Source organism: Falco peregrinus, chromosome 4 (assembly GCF_023634155.1).
Source record: "Falco peregrinus isolate bFalPer1 chromosome 4, bFalPer1.pri, whole genome shotgun sequence".
Classification (NCBI taxonomy): Eukaryota; Metazoa; Chordata; class Aves; order Falconiformes; family Falconidae; genus Falco; species Falco peregrinus.
The window spans coordinates 111,145,927-111,166,142 of NC_073724.1; the positions used below are offsets into that span (position 1 = coordinate 111,145,927).

General features: G+C 42.5%; 1 protein-coding gene across 1 annotated transcript in view; it reads right to left on the reverse strand.

Moving 5' to 3' along the window:
• FAT3 (FAT atypical cadherin 3) overlaps window positions 1-20,216 on the reverse strand; it is a 419,039-nt gene that overhangs the window by 226,249 nt on the left and 172,574 nt on the right. The window contains 1 exon segment of the mRNA XM_055802271.1: window positions 980-1,294. Coding sequence (XP_055658246.1) covers window positions 980-1,294 — 315 coding nt within the window.

A 20,216-nucleotide genomic window follows, 5' to 3' on the forward strand; every position in this document is an offset into this window, starting at 1 on the left:
ATAAATGGATTTTTTCTTAAAAATAACAAAACCCCAGAACAAAACCTGGAACATTACAACCAGCATGACAGCTGTGTGAATCCTCTAAACTACTTGGATAAAGATCAGCCTATGCTGTGAAAGACCACCTCAACTCTAGCTCCAGACCACGCTGGAGGGTCCCTGCCAGCCCAACGAGCGAGGGACAGCCAGGTACCTGCTGGAGTGAGGACCACCTGCAGCCAAGCACAGGCAGGCATCCGGAGAAGTATGCACCACCTCGGGCTACGTCTCTTGGGGTGATTTCTTCATCAACCAGGCACCAAGAACGCCTGGTTCAGCAAAGGCATTGATGGCACAGAGATGGGCAGAGCTGGTCTGCACAGGCACAATGCTCTAGCACCAGCCAACAACATCACTTTAACTTAGAACAATGACCATATCTGCCACACTACACCCACAGGCTACATCCTTAACTGTTACAAATCAATGCAAACACAGACTGACTTTTTTTTTTAAAGGCCAGAGGGACTTTTAGGTCATCTGAACTGTCTTTTTGTATGAAATAAGCTGTAGAATTACATCCAGCTACTGTAATGTCAAGCTGGACAACCATCATGCCACTCACTTTAATGGTGCTATGCCCACTTACAAAGGATGAAACACCGCTCTGTAAACTGCAATAGCTTGAATCTGCCTCCATTGCTCTGCAGATTCAGTGCAGCAGTGTCTCATCCCTATAGACACAGGGAAGACACAAATATCAGAAGCTATTCAGTAACGTACAGAAGAGCAATCGCAGCAGCAGATCTGCAGCACGTCATCTTCATGTACCGATGCAAAAAGTGTATGCTTTAGACACAAGATGCTTTAGACACATAACTAAGCAGAAAACAGAATTTGGAAAGCAATGCAACATCAGTGGATCCTGAAGGAGAGCAAGCTGATAAATATTTAAATTGCATTTTCCCACCACCCTAAGGCAGCTGGATTTTATTACCTGTTTTGGGATTGATTACAAAGAAGTTCTGGGGATTTCCACTTGTAATTCGGTAAGTCAGTTTCTCATTAGTGCTGGAGTCAGGGTCCTGGGCTTGGATCTGAATGACAGATACATCCTTTGGGGAGTTTTCCATGACGGCTGGGTAATAGATTGGTTCAGAGGTGAGTGGGGCATTGTCATTCACATCTTCCACTTCAACGTAGACTTCGATGGTAGTGTAGAGTGGGACAACACCATGGTCAGTCGCATACACTGTCAGCCAATAGGATTTGGTTGTCTCCCTGTCAAGAATATCTGCTGTGTAGATAACTCCTGCAGAAAAACAGCAAGCAGAGGATTTCAGGAATAGGATCAATGAAACATCACATCTAGTTTGATTTGGCTGTACTACAGAAATGTGTTCAGCATATAACAAATGCTCCACCCTTAGAAAAAATAAAAGTTGTACATAAAATAACTACAGAAACTTGAATTTGGGCATTGTTTCCTGAACCCTGCTCAAAATCTCAATCCTTTGTCCCAAGAAATTCTGGGGGGAGGTAAAAAAGTGGCTCTTCATAAGTGTCCTGTATCTTTTCTGGGACTGGAGCTGGTAGGGTAACTGAAGAAACACCAGAATATTCCACTGGTGAGGTGAACTTGTATAAACTTTGGTAGACAGCAATATCACCAGTGACAATTAATTGCACAGGAGAAAGCGGCTTCTCTTTTCAATCTCCTGCCAGTGTCCTTGCTAAAGAAGAAAACCTAGGTGGCAGTTTAAAATAAATCCATTCAAGTTCAGAAAATAGATGGTAAATTTAATAATGAGATCACTCATTGCTGAAATCCTGGATAACAAGTAATCAAAAGCTTATATAATAAAAGCTATTAGACAATCGGTATATTCTTTTTTATCACAGAGGAAGGAAGGGTATGGCCACTTTACCTACTGGTGTAAGAAAAGATCGGATAGTTTCCTTCCTTGTCCTAAGGAACCACAAGAGAAAGTGTTTTTGTGTATAATGGAGCCACAGAGAGGCATGGCACCCACCACTCCATCCAAGTACCACCCGAACGCCTGCACGGTTCCTGCCATGAAAGACTTCCACCCACCTCATTTCTGCCTAAAGTGAGTGTCATCCTCCTCCTGACACGAACATCAAAACCACACTGACTTTTTAAAAAAAACAGATATTGTGTCCTTAAACCAGAAACCCTTCCTAGCACTGTAAGACCTGCTCGTATTTGTGTGGTCCAAACCTTCACCGACCTGAGCACTGACGACAAATGCACAGAGGACCAGATACAATACACCAGCACCACACCCCCACCAGCATCAGAATAAGCAAATGCACTTTCCCACCACTTCTGCGACAAGAATACAAAGAACATTCCCTCTCTGAATACAGCATTATTAAATCTTGGGCAATACATTAATACAATGGATCTCAAGCTTGAGAAATATTTAAAAAAGCAGTTTGCAGACCATCAAGTCATGGCATTAATAGATGGAAACCAGTGATGTTGCAGAGCAAGACAGGAACACAAAAAACCTGAATTTAGTCTCAATGTGCTTGATGCTACTTAGAACAACATTCTCAGTTAATCATTGAGGAAAGAGATGCTCTAAGGTCAGCCCTAACAAGGGATATGCGTATGGTTTTGGCTTTTTGGGTTGGTTTTTTTTTTTTAAGTATCAGACTGCACTGAAAATTTCTGACAGCCTGAAGTCTTAGAAAAGCTTTAAAGACACTGAATAGGCAGAGAGGTGTCTTGGGCAGACTTTGGGCACTGCTAAGGAAGGTGCAGGCTCTGTGCTCAACCACTCTGCAGAGCACAGGCCACCAAGAAAGGACCCTCCTTGCCAGTGCTACTGGGAATCCTTCCTAATGGGGTATGTAGTTTAGATGCAATTTATCTGTGTTATTCCTCAGCCTGAGTCTGACCAGTTATGCATTAAATCTGGCTTTTTAGATTAGACCAGCAATTTTAATGACACCTTCATGACACCGCATTCAGACAAGACTTTTGGTTTAAAAGATAACTGGTAAGTGTATTTCACTTCTTGAAGAGCAGCCATGAAAATGATGGCCCTGCGCTCCTGAGACATCAGCAGAAGGGATGGATCTGATGGCCTGATAGAACTTCTGATGTCTAACAATATGAACAGCCCCAGTGTAAACTTCCCAGGACACTTCTCAGCAGAACACATTCTATACTGAAGTTTACTGGCAAACTTACTAAACTGCTTTTAGAGGGGGTAGCAGCAAGAGGCAAATGACGTAACTTCTGTCCTAAGGGATGACCACCCCTGGCATAAGGGAGAGAAGCCCACCGAGCGAGAAAGGATGCTGCCTGTCCCCAGGGACTCAGGCCATGGTTCCCAGCACCCCCACCCAACTCTGCTCTGGGCAGGAGGCAACACAAAATCTACCACACAGTTACAGAGATGCCTGATGTACTTGCACTTGTCCTATAGGACATATATTTTTTAATTTTCTAAATATTTTTTTCAAATTTGTGATTTTTTTATTATGTTTTTTAATGCTAGTCTGAACTGACAAGTATTTTCTACCATTTGATCAATGATATAGAGAGGGAGGGGAAAGAAGCAATACCAATTCCAGCCATGTACATGCTTAGGTCTTTTTCTAGTAACGTCAGATCCACACCTTCTTGCTCAGATATATTATTCCCCCAACAAAGGTGAACAAAGCAGCAGTGGAGGACAAAGGCAGAGTGTATTCTAAATATTCTTGTCGGCAGCAGCCTGTGCTACGTAATGACTTTCTGTAGAAACATGGGTGAAATATGTAGTGAACTGTGATGAAAATGCCTACAAGTCCAGAAGAGAAATTACATTGCAGGGATGAGAAGAGCCCAGAATAAATGACACTCTGTGGAAATAAATAAATAAAATAAAATCCACATGGGCCAGGATGAGGCAAAAAAGTTGAACATTAGTGCCCCTAGAGATGTTGATTTATTCAGAGGACAAGAAGAATTATTTTGCTCTTTAAACAAAATCTGAAATAAGTAGGGGTATCCCCCAGTGAGAGTACAGATTTTAGCAGATTAACCTCTGTTTATGAAGCTAAATTTCACCGATACTAAGCTGATAATAAATCTATCTTCTGAGTCATTCCTTCATTTTATGACTCCTGGCAACAGTTACTTTCCATTTCTGTATTTCAGAAGGAAAGGATCATTGAACAAGTGTTAGCAACTGCCAACAGGTCTGCTATACTGGTCCTTCTTTTTACTTCTGATTTATTAAAAGGTCTCAGATATTAATTAATTCCTTTTCCTCAATATGTCTTGTCATTTCACCTGTCACCACCACACAGCAGCTTGATAAATAATAAGGTCTTTGTTCACTTTCAGGTTTTCAATGTGGAAACCCTCCTGTCAGCCCAGGAACAGCTTCTACCACGCTCTTGAAAGTCCTGCACAAAGGACAGCCTTTTTGCTGTCTACCCAAAGATGGGTCTAAAGTTAGTACCCACAAGAATACGCATGCTGCTTGAATATTTAATCAATCTCTCCACATAGGCATGGGTGACATCTTCCAGATGGATGTTAAACTTCATCTTCATATGAGTTGTTAACTCTGAAGACTAATGACACTTGATTATCAGCACCGCTTCTTCATCACTATGGCAGGAATGCAAACAGACTGGTAGACCTGGCATCAGGAGCCATAAAATGTTCCCTGGGGCAGCCCACAGGTAGGCTCTCACTCACTTTAGCCGAGTGAAAGTATGGGGAAGGCCAAGAATATCCCTGGATAAGACCAGAACAAACTCAGAAAAAAACTCAGTTACTTCGAAGTTATACGACACTAAAGATACTGAAGAAAGACAGAACTTTGTTTTCCCAGATCAGAAGAGCAGAGAGGATGACAGGCCTTTGGGAGCAGCTCTAAGGCTCTTTTTGGACAGCTTTTGTGGTGCACTCTTCCCAGCTGCCTGCTAATTAGATGAGAAACATGAACAAGGTAATGATGTCTGAGCTATACAAATGAAGAAACAAGAAGAAACACCTGCAGAGATCCTGAAAATGTCAGTGATTAAAAAGCAAAAAGTTCCAAGATTTTGCAGACACATTTCTGAATGAGACAGAAAAAAACCCCAGACGTTCCCATCTACCGGAATGCTGTGCCACAGAGGCGCTACTGCATTTCTACACGAGGCAGCTGAAATCCAACCGAGCAGTCTGTGTAAGCCAGCTCTTTATGTCGCCCTCGGCCAGACTTTGCAGTTTCCCAAAGGACTGAAGCCAGCCCTTCCGCGGGCCTGGGGCAGCCTCAGAAATAAAGCCAGCCGGCCGGCCAAAAAGCAGTGCCGCCAATATGCTGGCCACCGCATTCCTCGGCGTGCATTTGCCCTATGTGATTTGCCAAGCACCACGTGCATTACGAACACTGTAAATGAAAAATAACAACAGAGTGCATTAATCTCTTGATTAAGATCCCGGGCACATTTATATGTAAATTAAGTGCAGCCCTTGGGCTTGGCAATGTGCCAGCAATGCAAAGGTTGTGTGCTTGTTTCTCTTAAAGGCTTGTTTTCCCTGTTTCCCTGGGAAAATAATGGGATAATGTTTTCTGTATGGCTCCTGCAAGTGGCACACACTGCGACACTGCATTATGAAGGGTGAAGGCAAAAAATAAAAAGAGTGAGAAGCTAGTGGCTATTCAAATGGGCAAAGAATTGGCAAACTGGATTTTACTCCTTTCTCTCCCACTGATTTGCTGCACATTTTCAGCAGACTGCTTCAAATGACATGGTCCACTCCAAAATTATCTGAAAGTTATGTATTTACTAGAGTCACGAGAAACCAAACAGGCTCTTAAAACAAAAAAGGATTAGAGAAAAGCATTATTTCTTTCCTCACATCTTTTTTGCCCCCTGTTTGTTTACCTTACATGTTTGACAGTCCTTTGTATGTAGGACGCATGATGACCTGCCACAGCTCCACAAGGGAGTGTTTACTGGGGCTGTCAGCCCAGGTGTTTACACAGGTGCCTACTGCCATGGATATGTGCTTCACATATAATTCATTCTAAAAGTCAGATCACCCTTCATGAATACTCTCAATAGTGCAACACTATTTGCTTGGGGGTTTTGTGGTTGGGGGGGTTTTGGGGTTTTTTTTTTGTTTTTTTTTAAAGGAGTTGAATTCCGTTCAGGATTTTTCAAGGCAAGATTAAATGACAACTTTGTGGTCCATAAGAAGCTGGGCAAGGAAAAGTCAAGAGGAGAGTAACGAGGCTCTTCCATCTAGCTGAGAATAGCAAGTCGAGGTCCGATGGCTGTGAGTCCATGGCAGAAAAAAGAGAATGCAAATACTCAATGCAGGGGATATCTGGCAGGAACATCTGCCTGCCAGGGATGGGTCAGAATCTCCAATCATTTGACATCTTGGTACTGGGACAAGAGAGTATAACCTGTTTTTCTACCCAACTTGTTTGCCTAGATGCAAAAAATGATGGAGCATGTGATTTCACAGAGTGACTGAGTAGCCTGTGTTATAAAAGGTGCTAATGCAAGTAGTCATGCTCTCAGTTTCAGCAAACAATGAGCAAGACGTGGGGAGGTTCCTGCACAGACAGAAAGAGAACTGACTTGGAAGTATCTGCTACTCTTCCAAAAATATCACACACAAGTAGTACAGAAAACACCTTAATTATCTCTTTTTCAAAATACTGCTGTGATCTTGCAGGGGGGCATCTTGCTTAACACCATCAGCTCAGTTGTTCAATTGAGAAAAGCCTCAATGACAAGGCATTGCTTGTTCTTCTCATCCCTTTTCAGGAACAGGAGCCAATTGCACAAGTCTGCATCTCAGACTGGGAAATTAGGAAAGACTAGCTGAGGTGAACAGCCCAAATATTCCCAGAGCCTGACTCAGGAGTGGCTGCTGAGGAGGGCAGGTCTGGGAGGCAGCAAACGCCGAACCTGTCCTTAGCAGAAGCTGCAGTGTGGGATGAAGGTGACACTGTGGCAGCACACCCCCAGATGTTCCCAGATGCCAGTGTGCAGCACGCCCCTTTCCACCAAGAGCCAGCTCCTCACTAGCGCAAATGCAAGGTTTACTGGTTAAAGTAGCTATAAAAATATATGATCTTTAAGTCGACTGAAGGACTAAGGGTGATGGACAAACCTTCCTGGCTCCAGCCCCTGGGGCACCTGCAAATTCACCCACAAGATGTGCAAGGGCCACACCAGCTTCTGCCATGCAATGTGCTACAAAAATGCATTTCCAGAGCCCTAAGCCTGCCTGTCCCTCCTCCAGCTTCAAAGCAAAGGGGCTCAGTGCAAACCAGCTACAAAGTAGATCGTTTCTACCCAAATGAAAACAACATGAATGAAGCAGTCAGGAATGCCTACTGACAGCGAAGTACTCAGGGCTCTGCTTGATTCCTCAAAGGAGGACAAGAAAAAAATCACCAATTCCAAAATGCTACTGATTATTCATGACCCTCATCAAAGGCTCTGTGAGTCTCGTGGCAGTAAATATAACACCTTTGGTCCTTGCTTGCATTGCCTTGCTGGTGAAAAAAATAAACAAACACAGCTTTAGAAGAAAACAGTCGAATAATGTCATTTTTTTCCAAAAATTCTTGATCTAAAACACAGAGGGGGAAGAAAGAGCTTACACACCTCATCCAGCTGCACCAAGATTAAAGCTTTGTATGTGCCCATCCACACTCCTGCCCTGAGCATCAGCCAGATCCTGCCCCACACATTTTGCACAAAGGGGCCGTGGTAAGATTCGTGAGCGTAAATGGAAATGTCAGAGCTAATCTGGATTCCCTGTGTTAGGCAAAGACATGATTTTTGAAGGACACTTAGCAGAGAGCTATCGTAGGCAGGAAAAGTTTAAAAATACTGCAAGCCCATTATTCATCAAACCAGCAAACGTTAAATCAACCAAAATGGCATGATTTGTAGACAGGAATTTCACACCCAATTAAGGAAGAAAATTTATGATTTCAAGAAAGCTAATGTTACGCCTAACCCATATTTTTTTTTATTTAGGTCCTTCACATAGAATGGCTCTGTGTGTATAAAAGCTGAGTGTATACCTCTTTTAGAAGATATTTATTTTGTTATTTCCATTAAGGGTAAACTGTAAATATAACCCACAGGATTAAACAGCTTTAGTGTAACGAAGACACGAACCTGAGCACTGATGCCAGACCAGTTTAGCACACTGGGACCACCAAAGCCAGTGGGAATCAGAATAAACCACACATTATATTCACCTCTTTTTTTAAGTCCTCTCAAGCCATGAATCACCAGTGCCAGTTCTGAATACGGATGGCAGTATCACATTAGCCACAAACTCAACCAGAGCATGAAGGAGACCTATCGCTCATCCCCCCCACCGCTCACAGCCAGCAGCTTTGAAAATCAGGCTCCTTACTTTGGTGATTAAATGCTATTTCAGTGCCTTCATTTAAGCCCCCCCATTGTGCAAAGTGTGGCCTCCCATTTTTATTTTATTGCACAAATTTTGTAGGCTTTAATGCATATTAAAACGCAAACCCAGCTCCTATTGAAGCAAATGGAAATATCCCCATTGACTTAAATGGAGATTAGATCATGCCCAGGAATGAGTCCAAAAGCAATATTAACTTTGTGAGGCTATACATACTTGGAACTTCCTAATATTCTTTTGTCTGGTTCAAATATAAAACATATATAATGTACCATGCCTGTCAAAAAAGGCAAGACAGGTAACATTCCCATCTAGGGCTTAACTTTTAATTTTCTCTTTTTTAGTGATGTTTTGAATGTAAAAATTTACTGTTACCCCAAAATGCAGTTTCTGCAATGAATATTATGTCTGAGTTCCCAGAGCAGTAAAAGAGAATTAGAAACCAATCCTCAGCAATGTTATTTCCACTGACACTGCGTTAGCCTGCAAATATACCTTTTACTGTGTTATTGCACACAATACATGAAGATCACAACAAGCCAGGAGAATAATAAGGACATTCAACATGATAATAAATGTAGTATAACTGCATGTAATAGATAAGTAGGTGGATAATGTACAGGGTTACAACTCTTACTGGACACAACATGCCAACGTGTTTCAGCAAGGGTTGGCTCTTTCTGAAGGAGGGACCACTGCAGGAGCATGGACCCCGACCAGCCCTGCCTCAGGCTGCAAAGCACAAACCTAACTTCTTTTACTACAGGTAGAAAGGAAATTCAACTAATTAATGGCAATAATCAAGTTTAGGTCTGGCCAGTCCCCCTCAAATTAAAATAATAAGAATACATATGTATGTATGTTTACATATTTGTCAATATTCTTAGATATGACCACATGCGTATTTATAAATATATGAATAATTATATGTAATATATCCCTATATTTATGAATATAAAGAAACACAAGAGTGAGTGCATTCATATGTATATATATATGAATGATGTGATTCAAAGGGTAACCGTTGCATACCCAATTAGCAGTGCTACCCACCACAGGGGCTGGGTGTTTTCAGGGGTCTGATTGCAGTTCCCTGGGTGTCCCAAAGCAGACACCAAGGCTGCAGGATTGCTGCCACGGGATCCCACTTCCCAGTAAAGCAGCATCTTAATGGTACTGAAATAGAGGCACATCTCTGATGAGGTGTTTGACCTTCGAGGTTACATATATCTTGAGTTTTGAGGTGAGGTTCATCCCTCTTTACCTTCCAATGGCTTAAATTCAATGCTGCTGGTTTCCGTTGCTTGCTTTATTTGGGGTGGAGTGGAAGGCTTACAACTTCACATCAAAATGAGCTATCACTTAAATACAACATCTTCAAGGTCACTTACACATCAATTTCAGAGCAATTTTCTAAACATATCATCAAGACACTGAACCAAAGGCTTAGTCAAATAAATTCTCTATCTTCTTCCATTTATGAATTAAATGAAATAAGATGTGCCAACATTTTCACCTGACTAGGCTTTATTATGGTTTCTGTATCTTCCATCACATCCCTTTACTTATTTAAAGAAATATCCATGTTAATCTCGCTTTAATATTTTTTGCTTCAGTGAAAAAAGCCAAACAACTTAATCTTAAATGGATAAACAAAAAATACACAATGGACAACTCTGGAAGAACCGAATTGCCTTCAAAAGCACAAATACTATAAAGAAACCCTCTCATTTATGAATAATCTCTGCCAAAGCTTAACACACTCCATCACTGCTGAATAATGCAATAAAACACTGCAGTAAAACCAGGCTGAGAGGAACCATGAAGCTCCAGTGCTGACTAAACTGCTGCCACGTACCATTTCCTACTCACTACAAGCACCTGAGAACAATGGGACAAACCGTGAAACTGCTCTGACAAATGGGATGTGCTGCAAGCCCACACGGCATGAGCCGTATTGTTCAACTTTTATGAACATGGGCTGCTGCTGGCATCCCTTTAACCCACATAGGTCCACCTTCCTCTTCAGTCTCAGAGGCACAGAAAAAATATGATGCCTATTTATGGGATGAACTTTGCGCTATTTGCTGGACATGAGCAGGCTCAACTTTTCAGCCAAAGGGCCAAGAAAAACAAATGAAACGTGCAGTTTGTGACTGTGGTAGGAGTCATGCAAAATTCAGTTACCTGAAGGTTTTTGCAAAAGCTTGCAGAAAGACTTACTGTGGAAACACATGCCTAATGCAACTAAGAACAACCTCCACTGATGGTACAATTTCACTCTATTGACTACACTGCATTTTAGGGTTTTTTCCACTTTTTTTAAAGCACTTGTGGCTACTGGGGGTTTCCAGTCACACATGAATCACAAACTATGAATTCTCTTCAATATTATAACCTCTCTGTATGCATTTATCCCTTGGTATCCATTTGTCCCTACAGCAAATGACAAGTTCTGCCTTGTTTTCTGAGCACCATCAAGACTACAAAACTCTTACCTGCCTTGTTCCCACCTCTGCAGCCTTCCCAACCAAACTGAACGTAGGGATGGTACCAGCAGAAATCCTTACGATGCTAGCACCAATGATGAAAGATATTAAACTTTGATAATAGCCTTTTTGTATGGAGGAATTTTTTCTCAAAGGGTCTGTCTAATGCCCAGGGTAACCCAGATTTTCTGTACATCCTCTTTAGTAGATTAATAAAGAGATCAAAGTCTGACCCATGTGTCCTCTGCTGGGAGGACTGGGAAGCTATTTTAAAAAGAAGGGTTTGCTCCTGGTTATTTTAGAAACGAGATCAGAAGCAGAGCAAAGCTGAAGCAGGAAGAAGAGCTGGAGAAAAAAGGCAAAGGATGCTCAAAAGGATTCTGATAAAAGTCCTGGCAAGGGACTTCTGTGCGGGGTCCTCTTCCTTTACATGGAGCTCTGTATCTTTTGTACTGCCTACATTATGAGAGATTGTTTTGGGAACCCTTCTGCAAAATCCGTGCCGATGTGCTTCAGCTGTTTTGTACCAGTGGTGAGGGAGGTTGAGGGAAGTGGAGGAAGCTCTTCAGGGGAGCCTGGTTGCTGGGGAGGGCTGCCCTGGAGAGCAGGTGATCCCTCATAGAAGGCAGGCCATGCTGATCTTACCTAGGCTCAAGCAGAACATAATCGGGCACTGGCTCTTCTGATGGATCTCAGCACTGAGGAGCATTGGCCTGGGATGGCTGGCCAGAGTAGACAAAGGACTATTGGGAATATTCCACCTGATAAATATCTTTCACCTTTTAGTTATACATATTATGCTGGAAATAGAGTATTATTATATAATATTATATATTATACAGGAAACAGTCTTTTCCCCTCTCCTTTGTTGCTGTTTCTTTCTGCCCACAGCCAACAGGCAACCCTGTGAAAAGGGTAACAAACGTTAACCCTGAAATCTGCCTTTATCTTTCTCTCTATCCAAACATAAACCCAGAGGGGCAGTCAAAAAGGAGAGGAAAAAGTACCTCTGGAAGGGGTTTAATGGCTACGCTGGACTTGAACATGAACACCACAGGGAAAAGGGGAGTGTGATTCACAGAGCCAGCACCAGAGCATCATTTAACCCCCTGTACGGCACAGCTACGCTTCCTCTGCTTGGAGGTATCGTGCATGACTCTGGAGTCCATTTTACAAAGCATGTCAAAAAACCTGGAGATTAAAAAAAAAAAAATAAGAGAGCTCCACAAACAGCATAAGGAGCAGAGACAATGACTTACAGCAGGAGAATTTAAGATTTCAATCTGCTAAGCTTATTAAAAAGAAGATGGAGAGGCAACTTGATTAGAAACATCCATGTAAAGTTCATGGGGAAATAGTATTGGGAAGTAAAGGGCTCTTTAATCTAACAAAATAAGGTGGAGCAACATCTAATGATTGGAAATAGAAGCCAGGAAAAATAAAACTAGCAATCAGCTTGATACTCCTCTTTATTATTTATTTTTCTAAAGTGGGTGATTAATTCCTGGAATAATTTCTTCCTATCTCTAGATATCTGCAAATGAGGGCTACAAACTGTTGGGAGGAAACATTTCATGGCAAAAATATGCAACACTTCAGTTAGAGAAAAATCACTCAGTAAAGAGGTAGAAAAATTATATACAATAGACAGAGATATAAAAAGGATGAAACCAAATGATCTCTTCTGGCTTTAAACACTATGGATCTGTGAACACTGTCCATCTGTTTTCTTTGAGGAACTAGGAAAAAGGTTCATTGGATGGTGCTGGCCTGCTCCCAACTACCCAGCCCCACTCCCATGGTCATTCTTTTATTGCCCCAACAGCCTCTGCATTGCCATGCCCACAGAGGGGAGAAAATACACCTAATGAAAAAAACAGTTCTTGGTATCTTCTCACTATCATGTATGAAGGCATGCAAGACTCAAAATCCAGTTCTAGAGATATGCAGGAGGCATGAGAAGCAGCACATCTGCTGGCCATGATCACTGGTGAGCCTGGAGCAACATCAACCACTTCTGTCCAGGCTGAGCACCAGGAGGGATGTACCGCAGGTGTGGCAGGCAGTGAAGAACCTGGTCCCCTTCTGGGCTTGAGGAGAAACTCTCAGATTACAAAAGGCTCTCAGGCAGCCAACCCTGTGGCTTTCTAAGAACAATCAATTGCCCTAGTGTTTAAGTGACTTTTCCAGTGATAAGGGCTCACCAGGCACTATATACTTTGTCAATATTATCCATGATGCTGTAACAGAACATTGCTATTTTGCAAAGCAACATACCTTGCGTTTCACTGTGAAACACAGACTGGATGCATTTAAGCCTGAAGTTTTATCTAGACCCATTTGCAGGACTCTCCCAAGGTCCAGAAAATAAAAAGTTTTTCCTCTGTATCATACCGGCTTCGTGTACAGGGGCCAGGGCATGTGAGAGTCAGCATGTCAAAAAAGACCTGACTTGTTTTGAATCAGGACTACTGCTTTAAACTGCCCAGAAGCAAAGCATTTATTTTTTTCTGAAGTAAGCTTTTAGGTGTACTCTCTCCTCTCTTATCCAGAGATGCTAAGAAAGAGCCCCCACCCCCCCCCCCCCTTCCATCCTTCACATCTACAGGGTGTAAAACGACCTCAAGCTGCTGCTGCTGCTCTGGGAAGAAGTTTGGTGGCTGCGGCAGAAAAAAAAAAATACAACAGGATTGACTGGAGGCCAAAATTTAGTTCAGATCACCTGTCAGCATCAAAAAGTTAGGTGAATCTCTTGTAGTTTGCTTCAGAAAGGACAGGAGCTCGGTTTCCCTGGTCACACACCTAAGCACAAGAATGGGTCTTACATCCCAGACCTCTTTCACTAATGGAATTACCTTCCATAAAGCAGTCCTCGTGAAATATTTTCTGCATAGATGATGAACCTCTGCAGGGAAACCACACTGGCATCATGTTTTCACTCACACCGTCGTTCTGGTATTAATCAAAGAGGACTATAACCATCTGCGGATGGCTGGTAACCGACGGATACCTACCAATTTCAACCAATGGTAACCGATCTCTACCAATTCATACCACAAATGACACATCAAACTGCTGATGCCTCCATCTGAGCTGCCAGGCTAGAAGGCCACTGATAAATCAGGTCTGGCACTTCCATTAACTGGGACCTGACATTGCAGACCTGCAGAATTAGCAAAAAGGGCAGGACAGGAGAGAACAGTCCAGTCTTTAACTATGTGTTGAATTTAACTCTAGTCGTATTGAAGGAACTGCAGAGTTTAGTCTTTCTTTTGAAGCTCAAATGGGCAGGCTGAGGAGCACCCTACTGAGAAATCATCAGCCTCTGTTGTCACTTTTTGCACAACTTAACTGTCCCCAAAATCCTGCCCAGAATGTAAATCAAATACTTTTACCTTTCTTAAGTGTTCAGGGTTTTTTTTTAAGGGTCTTATTTTCTGTGGAAGACAGTGGGCTGCTCCCACAACTTTCTGAACCTCATTTTCTCACTTTCCATCATCTCCTCTAACGGTGTACACCTTTCATCAAAAAGAGTCATCAGTGTTCAAAGATCACTGATAACTAAGCTGACTCTCTCCTATGGCAAAATTATCCACAGAAATTGCCAAGGGCAATCCCAGATGATTCTAAGCATCCTTCTAATCGGAAGGTCCCTAGAGACAGCTACAAGCTTTGCATGGGAGGCACCTCACCTACAGCCTTATCGGTGACTGCAAAAAGTGAAGTAACTAGAATTCATTTTCATGTCGGATTTTTTCCAAAATCCCTTGAGCAACCTCATGGTAACTCTGCAGCAAAAAACTGCACGTGATCATTAAGTTAGTCAGAACTTTAATTTTCTACCTTGCATAGAGGAAATGGAGCTGGGGTTATAATGGCAAACGTAGCACAGACCCTGCACAAGCAGACCATAATTATACTCCTGTTTCACTGTCCATGCTCTGTGTGATAATAAATCCAAGGTTCAAAGAGTATATGTGAATATGCTGGAGTATACTAGTGGAAAGTACCACATTTTTAATGTTGGGGAAGCACTAGTCTGACATTTATATACAAAATCTTCCACAGGTAGGATACTCTTCTACAGACAAGAAGACAGAAGGGAGCGAGAAGCTGAGATACACAAGGGACTGTGGCAAATCAGAGCAGTACGATAAAAGCCTTAACACAGACAGCCCTACCGGGATCATTGGGAATGATGCCAGTGACTCGGTGGGTGCTTCCTTTTGGCTCTGAACAGAGTGAGGCAAATAAATGTGCTCTGTCTGCTGCTCTCCGAAGTACAGCCTTTCATGTAAGACATAAAGCTCAGCCCTTACCACACCAGAGTCCTCAGAAGTCATGGTACTTTCTGCCAGCTTTCCCTGCCTGCTGTTCCAGATGTTGTGGCTCTACCCAAGATGCCAGGAAGCAAGGCGGGCAGCCTAGCACCAAAGGGGTGCCAAGACATTGGCATCCACCCAGACGCTCCCTTGTTTATTTGGGGCAAGGCTCAGATGCACTCAGTAGGAGGAAGTATTGCATGCCCCCGCTGGTGTATACGTACATGAACATGAACTGCAGCAGCTCGGTTTTAGACTGTTTTATGATGAGGTGGACTAAACTCCCTAAAGAGGCGGGGAAAGTCAAGGTCTTGATAAAGTAAATAATTAAATGCTGCAGTACCGATATATGCCATGTGATCCCTTGAGGGAGACCACAAGCATGAGCCCTAATGAAATAAGACACTCAAATAAAGGCTTTGCTGTGAACACAACCCTTATGTGCTCTTTATGCACCACAGCAAATTCTATCACTGTATCACCTTACCCATCTCTGTAAAGTGACGTATACATGTGCAAACAGATGTGGTATTTACAAAAACACATGCAGATAAACTTGCAGACACATATATTCTAAATGAGAGGGCAAAAGGAAAAGTGAAAAGTGATTTATTTTCATTTCTGTAAATAGCCAGACCATGCTTACCCTGCATGTATTGCCTCACAAATCCATAACTGTATGCAGTTCAAAGCTTTCATAAACACTTAGCATTTGAATTTGCATTTGTGAATATTTTAGCCTTTAAAAATGTCCTTGTATTTTATACTTCAAGTTCTTAAACACTCAGTAATACCAGTGTGGGCTTTGCCTAGGGCTAACTGATCAGCTGCACTTAAGATAGAGAAAGTCTATTTGCCTATTTATACATAATTTTGAAATGGAGATTATATTTTCACTGTTTGAAATACATCACTATGAGAAAACCAGAAAAATGAGTTTAATTATTTATTTATAATGCAACTTTGCTGACTGTGGAAGCAATAAACCCAACCAAACAAAACCCAGGAAATTATCCCAGATCCAAGAGCAGGAGGCAGCATGGCTCCTCTAATTGAGTTGCCTTTGCTCTTATCTTCTCAAGATCCCCTAGATTGTTTTCCAATTTTCATTTCCATTTCTTCCATTAAATGCCTCTAACCCATGACCTCCATTTACTGCCACCCATTTATCTTCCATGCTTAATTGAGATGTAACATGTCCACTTGTCCAGCGCTGAGCACGGGAACTCAGACAGCACGCTTCATAAATATCGGCTCCCAGGGGAGAGCTTACTTGGGAAAGTGCAATTCAAAACTTGATTCTCGAACAGGTAAGTCTGTTCCATTAAACTTGAGTTTACCTTATAACCATACCATGTCGAGGACAGAAACCCCAATAACAAATAATAATATCTTTGGGCTTATTTGCTTTTTCTGCTACAAGATGGAATTATGTTTGTTTTGACCCAGGAGGGTACGGGGTGACAGGGCCAGTGGGAAGGAAAGATATAAGGCAGCTTTCAGCAGTCAATCGTTTTTCACTTTTGAACAGAATAATTTTAAATGTGATGGTCTGCAATCAAATGCCCTCCCTCAAGACTCAGTGTACAGGAGTTTTTGAAGGATGGCTTTGTTCAGAAGATGGCTAGACCTCATACAACATCACTTCAGGAGCTCTTGACAAACATTACTAAAACTCCCAGCAGCCAGATGCTTCTGCATCTTTTTACAGAGGGGTAAGCCCAGCACCAGAGAGTCAGAAATACAACAGAAGGGAAAAACTAAAGCTCCAGCTACCAAGCAGTCATTTTAATCTCACAGAGTAATGCTAAAGCAGGAGAGAATGGAACAGCAATATCTTAGCCTCTAAGAGCAGTAAAGTAAAATTAATACAGCACCCCAGGCTACTCTTAAATTGTAAAATTTAAGAAAACATATTGTGGTCAGGCATTCAACCTCTCAAGATAAACAGATGAATCACTCCATGCTTATTCTAAACAACTGCATGTTTGTACAAGCGATACCAAGTAAAACACAAATTCGCTGGGATCCTGAAGGTGAACATCCAAGAGGAAAATACATCATTCAAAACCATCGTATCAAGGACTACGCTGCAAAGCTCCATGGCCAAAGCATCTGAACGGAGCACACTCCAATTTCATACTTCAGAGGTGTGACTGCAAATGGTGCTGACATATCCCAGACAGCTTTAAGGTTAAGGCTGGTACCGATAGACTGGTAGTTGCGCCAGTAATACCTGGAGAAGGCTACATGAACCGCAGCAGGGTGGCTGTGCGCAAAGGCTGCCCAGTGGCACCACAGCCACACCGCTGCATGAGGGAGTGCCAGGCATCTCCACAAACACTCCCAGGGGTCAGTCCAAAGCAGAAAAAGGTATCCAAGAGATTGAAGCGCTGTTAGTAATGTCTAGAGGCAGCCAGGAACAAAAAATATTCGTTGCTCTATCTTAACTTCTGAAAAAAGGTGACAGACAAACCAGCTTTGCCTGTTTTGCTGTAGAGTCTCCAAAAACTGAACCAAGGAGTATTTTGCTACACATGGGTGCCATTTACAAACACAGCGGCACCGACTATCAGGTACCTACGTGGCTCCCAGCTGGGCAGAATATGAAACTTCATATTGCAGCCATTTATAAGCTGAACACTATGTGGAAATTACTCCAGCTCTTTCCCTGTGCCTGGATGCCTGATGGCTTCTATGAATCCTACCTCTAGACCGTCCCACCCATTGCCTGCATGCCCGAGTTTACTCTCAGAGGCTTACGACTGGATAGCTGTTGGCATGGGAACAAGTCAGTTGAAAGGATCTCTGTTAACTGGCACTGTAGCCATGCCAAAGAACGGCAGCACAGACTTTGCCTTTATCTCACTTTGCAATTCCAAGAGGAACTGTGCTGTCGACGCCTCTGATCCTGTATGCTGCCAGGGAAGATCCCGCGAAGCTGTGACAGCATTACTCTGGCTGGTCAGTAATTTTCAGGCAATGCATTGGGGCATGCAATGCAAGGTGTGATGGAATAGTCCTTGCAAGGGACTTGAAGGAACGACCAAAAAGTAAAGCACAGGCTGAGAATGAGGAGAGACTGTGCATGTTCACTGCAGAACACATCGCTACGAGGACAAAACGAGAGGGGAAGTGGCAATGGCATTGGGACGACATTGGCATTCCTGGCATGAGCGCGCCTCAACTCGCTACCAAATAAGCATCTGGTGCCACCTAATTAAAACACCAGATCCAGGAGGTGACATCCAGCATCATGAATCAAATGAAACATCTGCTAATTCTTACAACAGCCAGACAAAACAAGCCTAAAAAAGGCAAAACAAACACGCACACACACACATTACTAACTTTGGCACTGACATCCTGACTGAACAGAAGAACTGTATAAAATTCCCACATTATTAACCAGTGCATCTTCAGTTTAACTGATCAACTGTGCAAATTTGCTACAATGCATGTTCAGCTGCTTAAAGGGCAAAAATGTAGACAATTTTACAAAAGTGGGTAAACACACCCCACTGCACAGTACTGCACCACCAAGGGGAAGCCTCCCTTGAGCTTGTGCAGTCTAATCGCACAGGCTATTAACTCAGATGATTAAAGGACTGGAGACTACAGAAATCTCAATACATGCATGGCCCATAACAGCACAATGCAGAGTGTGCTTTCCCCAGTGACAAACAGATGCTTTATTTTTATTTCTTCTATAAATAATTGGGGTTTTTTTAATAGGTATAGATAATCAGGCATTTACATGGTTTCCAGCAGAGCAGCAATATTAAGCTACTACGTTACAGCCATTCATAAGCTGAAGGCATCGCTGGAATTACTTTTTACTGTCATTATTATCCAACAATCTCTACAGTATGTGTTGTTACCGCAGCAGTAAAATGATTAGATTCTGAGCATTGCTGGAAATCTGTAAGTAACACCATGGAGGTGAACCCTTACGAAATCAAGTGTTTAAGGAAAACTTTGGATGGTTTCTTACACTGAACCTCGTGGGCTCCTGAAAACAGAGCAGGGACAGCACAGTTTTGCCATCTTTTACACCAGCAACATTTCATGTACATGGTTTAATGCTGCCAGTGAGCCTACTATACACATGTGTAATGGCATTTCTTGAAGTGCCTCACTTCAAGACGTAATTTCATTAGTGCTTTTTGTTCTTGCCTTCCCTCCTCCCATCACACTTACACAAACTTGTTGCCGATCTTGCTTTGAACTTGTCTTTTTTTTTTTTTTAACTCTACTGTAAGACCTTACAAGCAGAGTCTGTATATAACTTCACCTCCTTGCTCTGTTACTGATTTTTAAGCAGCTTTTTGTATGAAAGAGGTAATCAGAAACTGAGCAAAAGGACAAAAGATGCTCTCTAGATCAACTCCAGAGATCATTAGGTCAATCTGGCACTTGGGTAGAGATAACGTGAAGTCATTTTGGAAGTGCTGCAGAAGGAAAATCCTACAGTAACCTTTAATGACCTCTCTATGCTCAGTCAAAGAAAAACAGTTGCATTTGGGTTCCCCTGCCCCCCCCCGCCAAACACCCCCCCGCCCCCCCCCCCCCCCCCCCCAATGGAGAAGAAAATAGGAATTTCAGGAAGGGATAATACACAAGCTGATTGCAGCAACTTGCAAATGAACTAGCAGGGGGCGTCTGGGAATAGATACCAATTTCCATTCCAACCGGAATGGAAGTTTCTATATTAAAGGGTATTATTTCTGAGCAGTCAGCACGGAAGGAGAATCTGATGCAATAAAACACATGAAATTTCTAACTGATCAGAACCAGAAAGAGAGAAGGAAAATAACTGAGGCTGCAGCCTTGCTAAAAACTAAGATGAAGGGGATATGGAGAAGATGCAGCTGCCAAGGCGGGCAGTGAACAACACACTTCAGAGATATGAGGCATCAGCCATTCTTCGAAGCAATCATAGCTGCCAAGAGCTACAGAGAAAAGAGTGAATTGAAGAGGATAGAGGGGTCAACT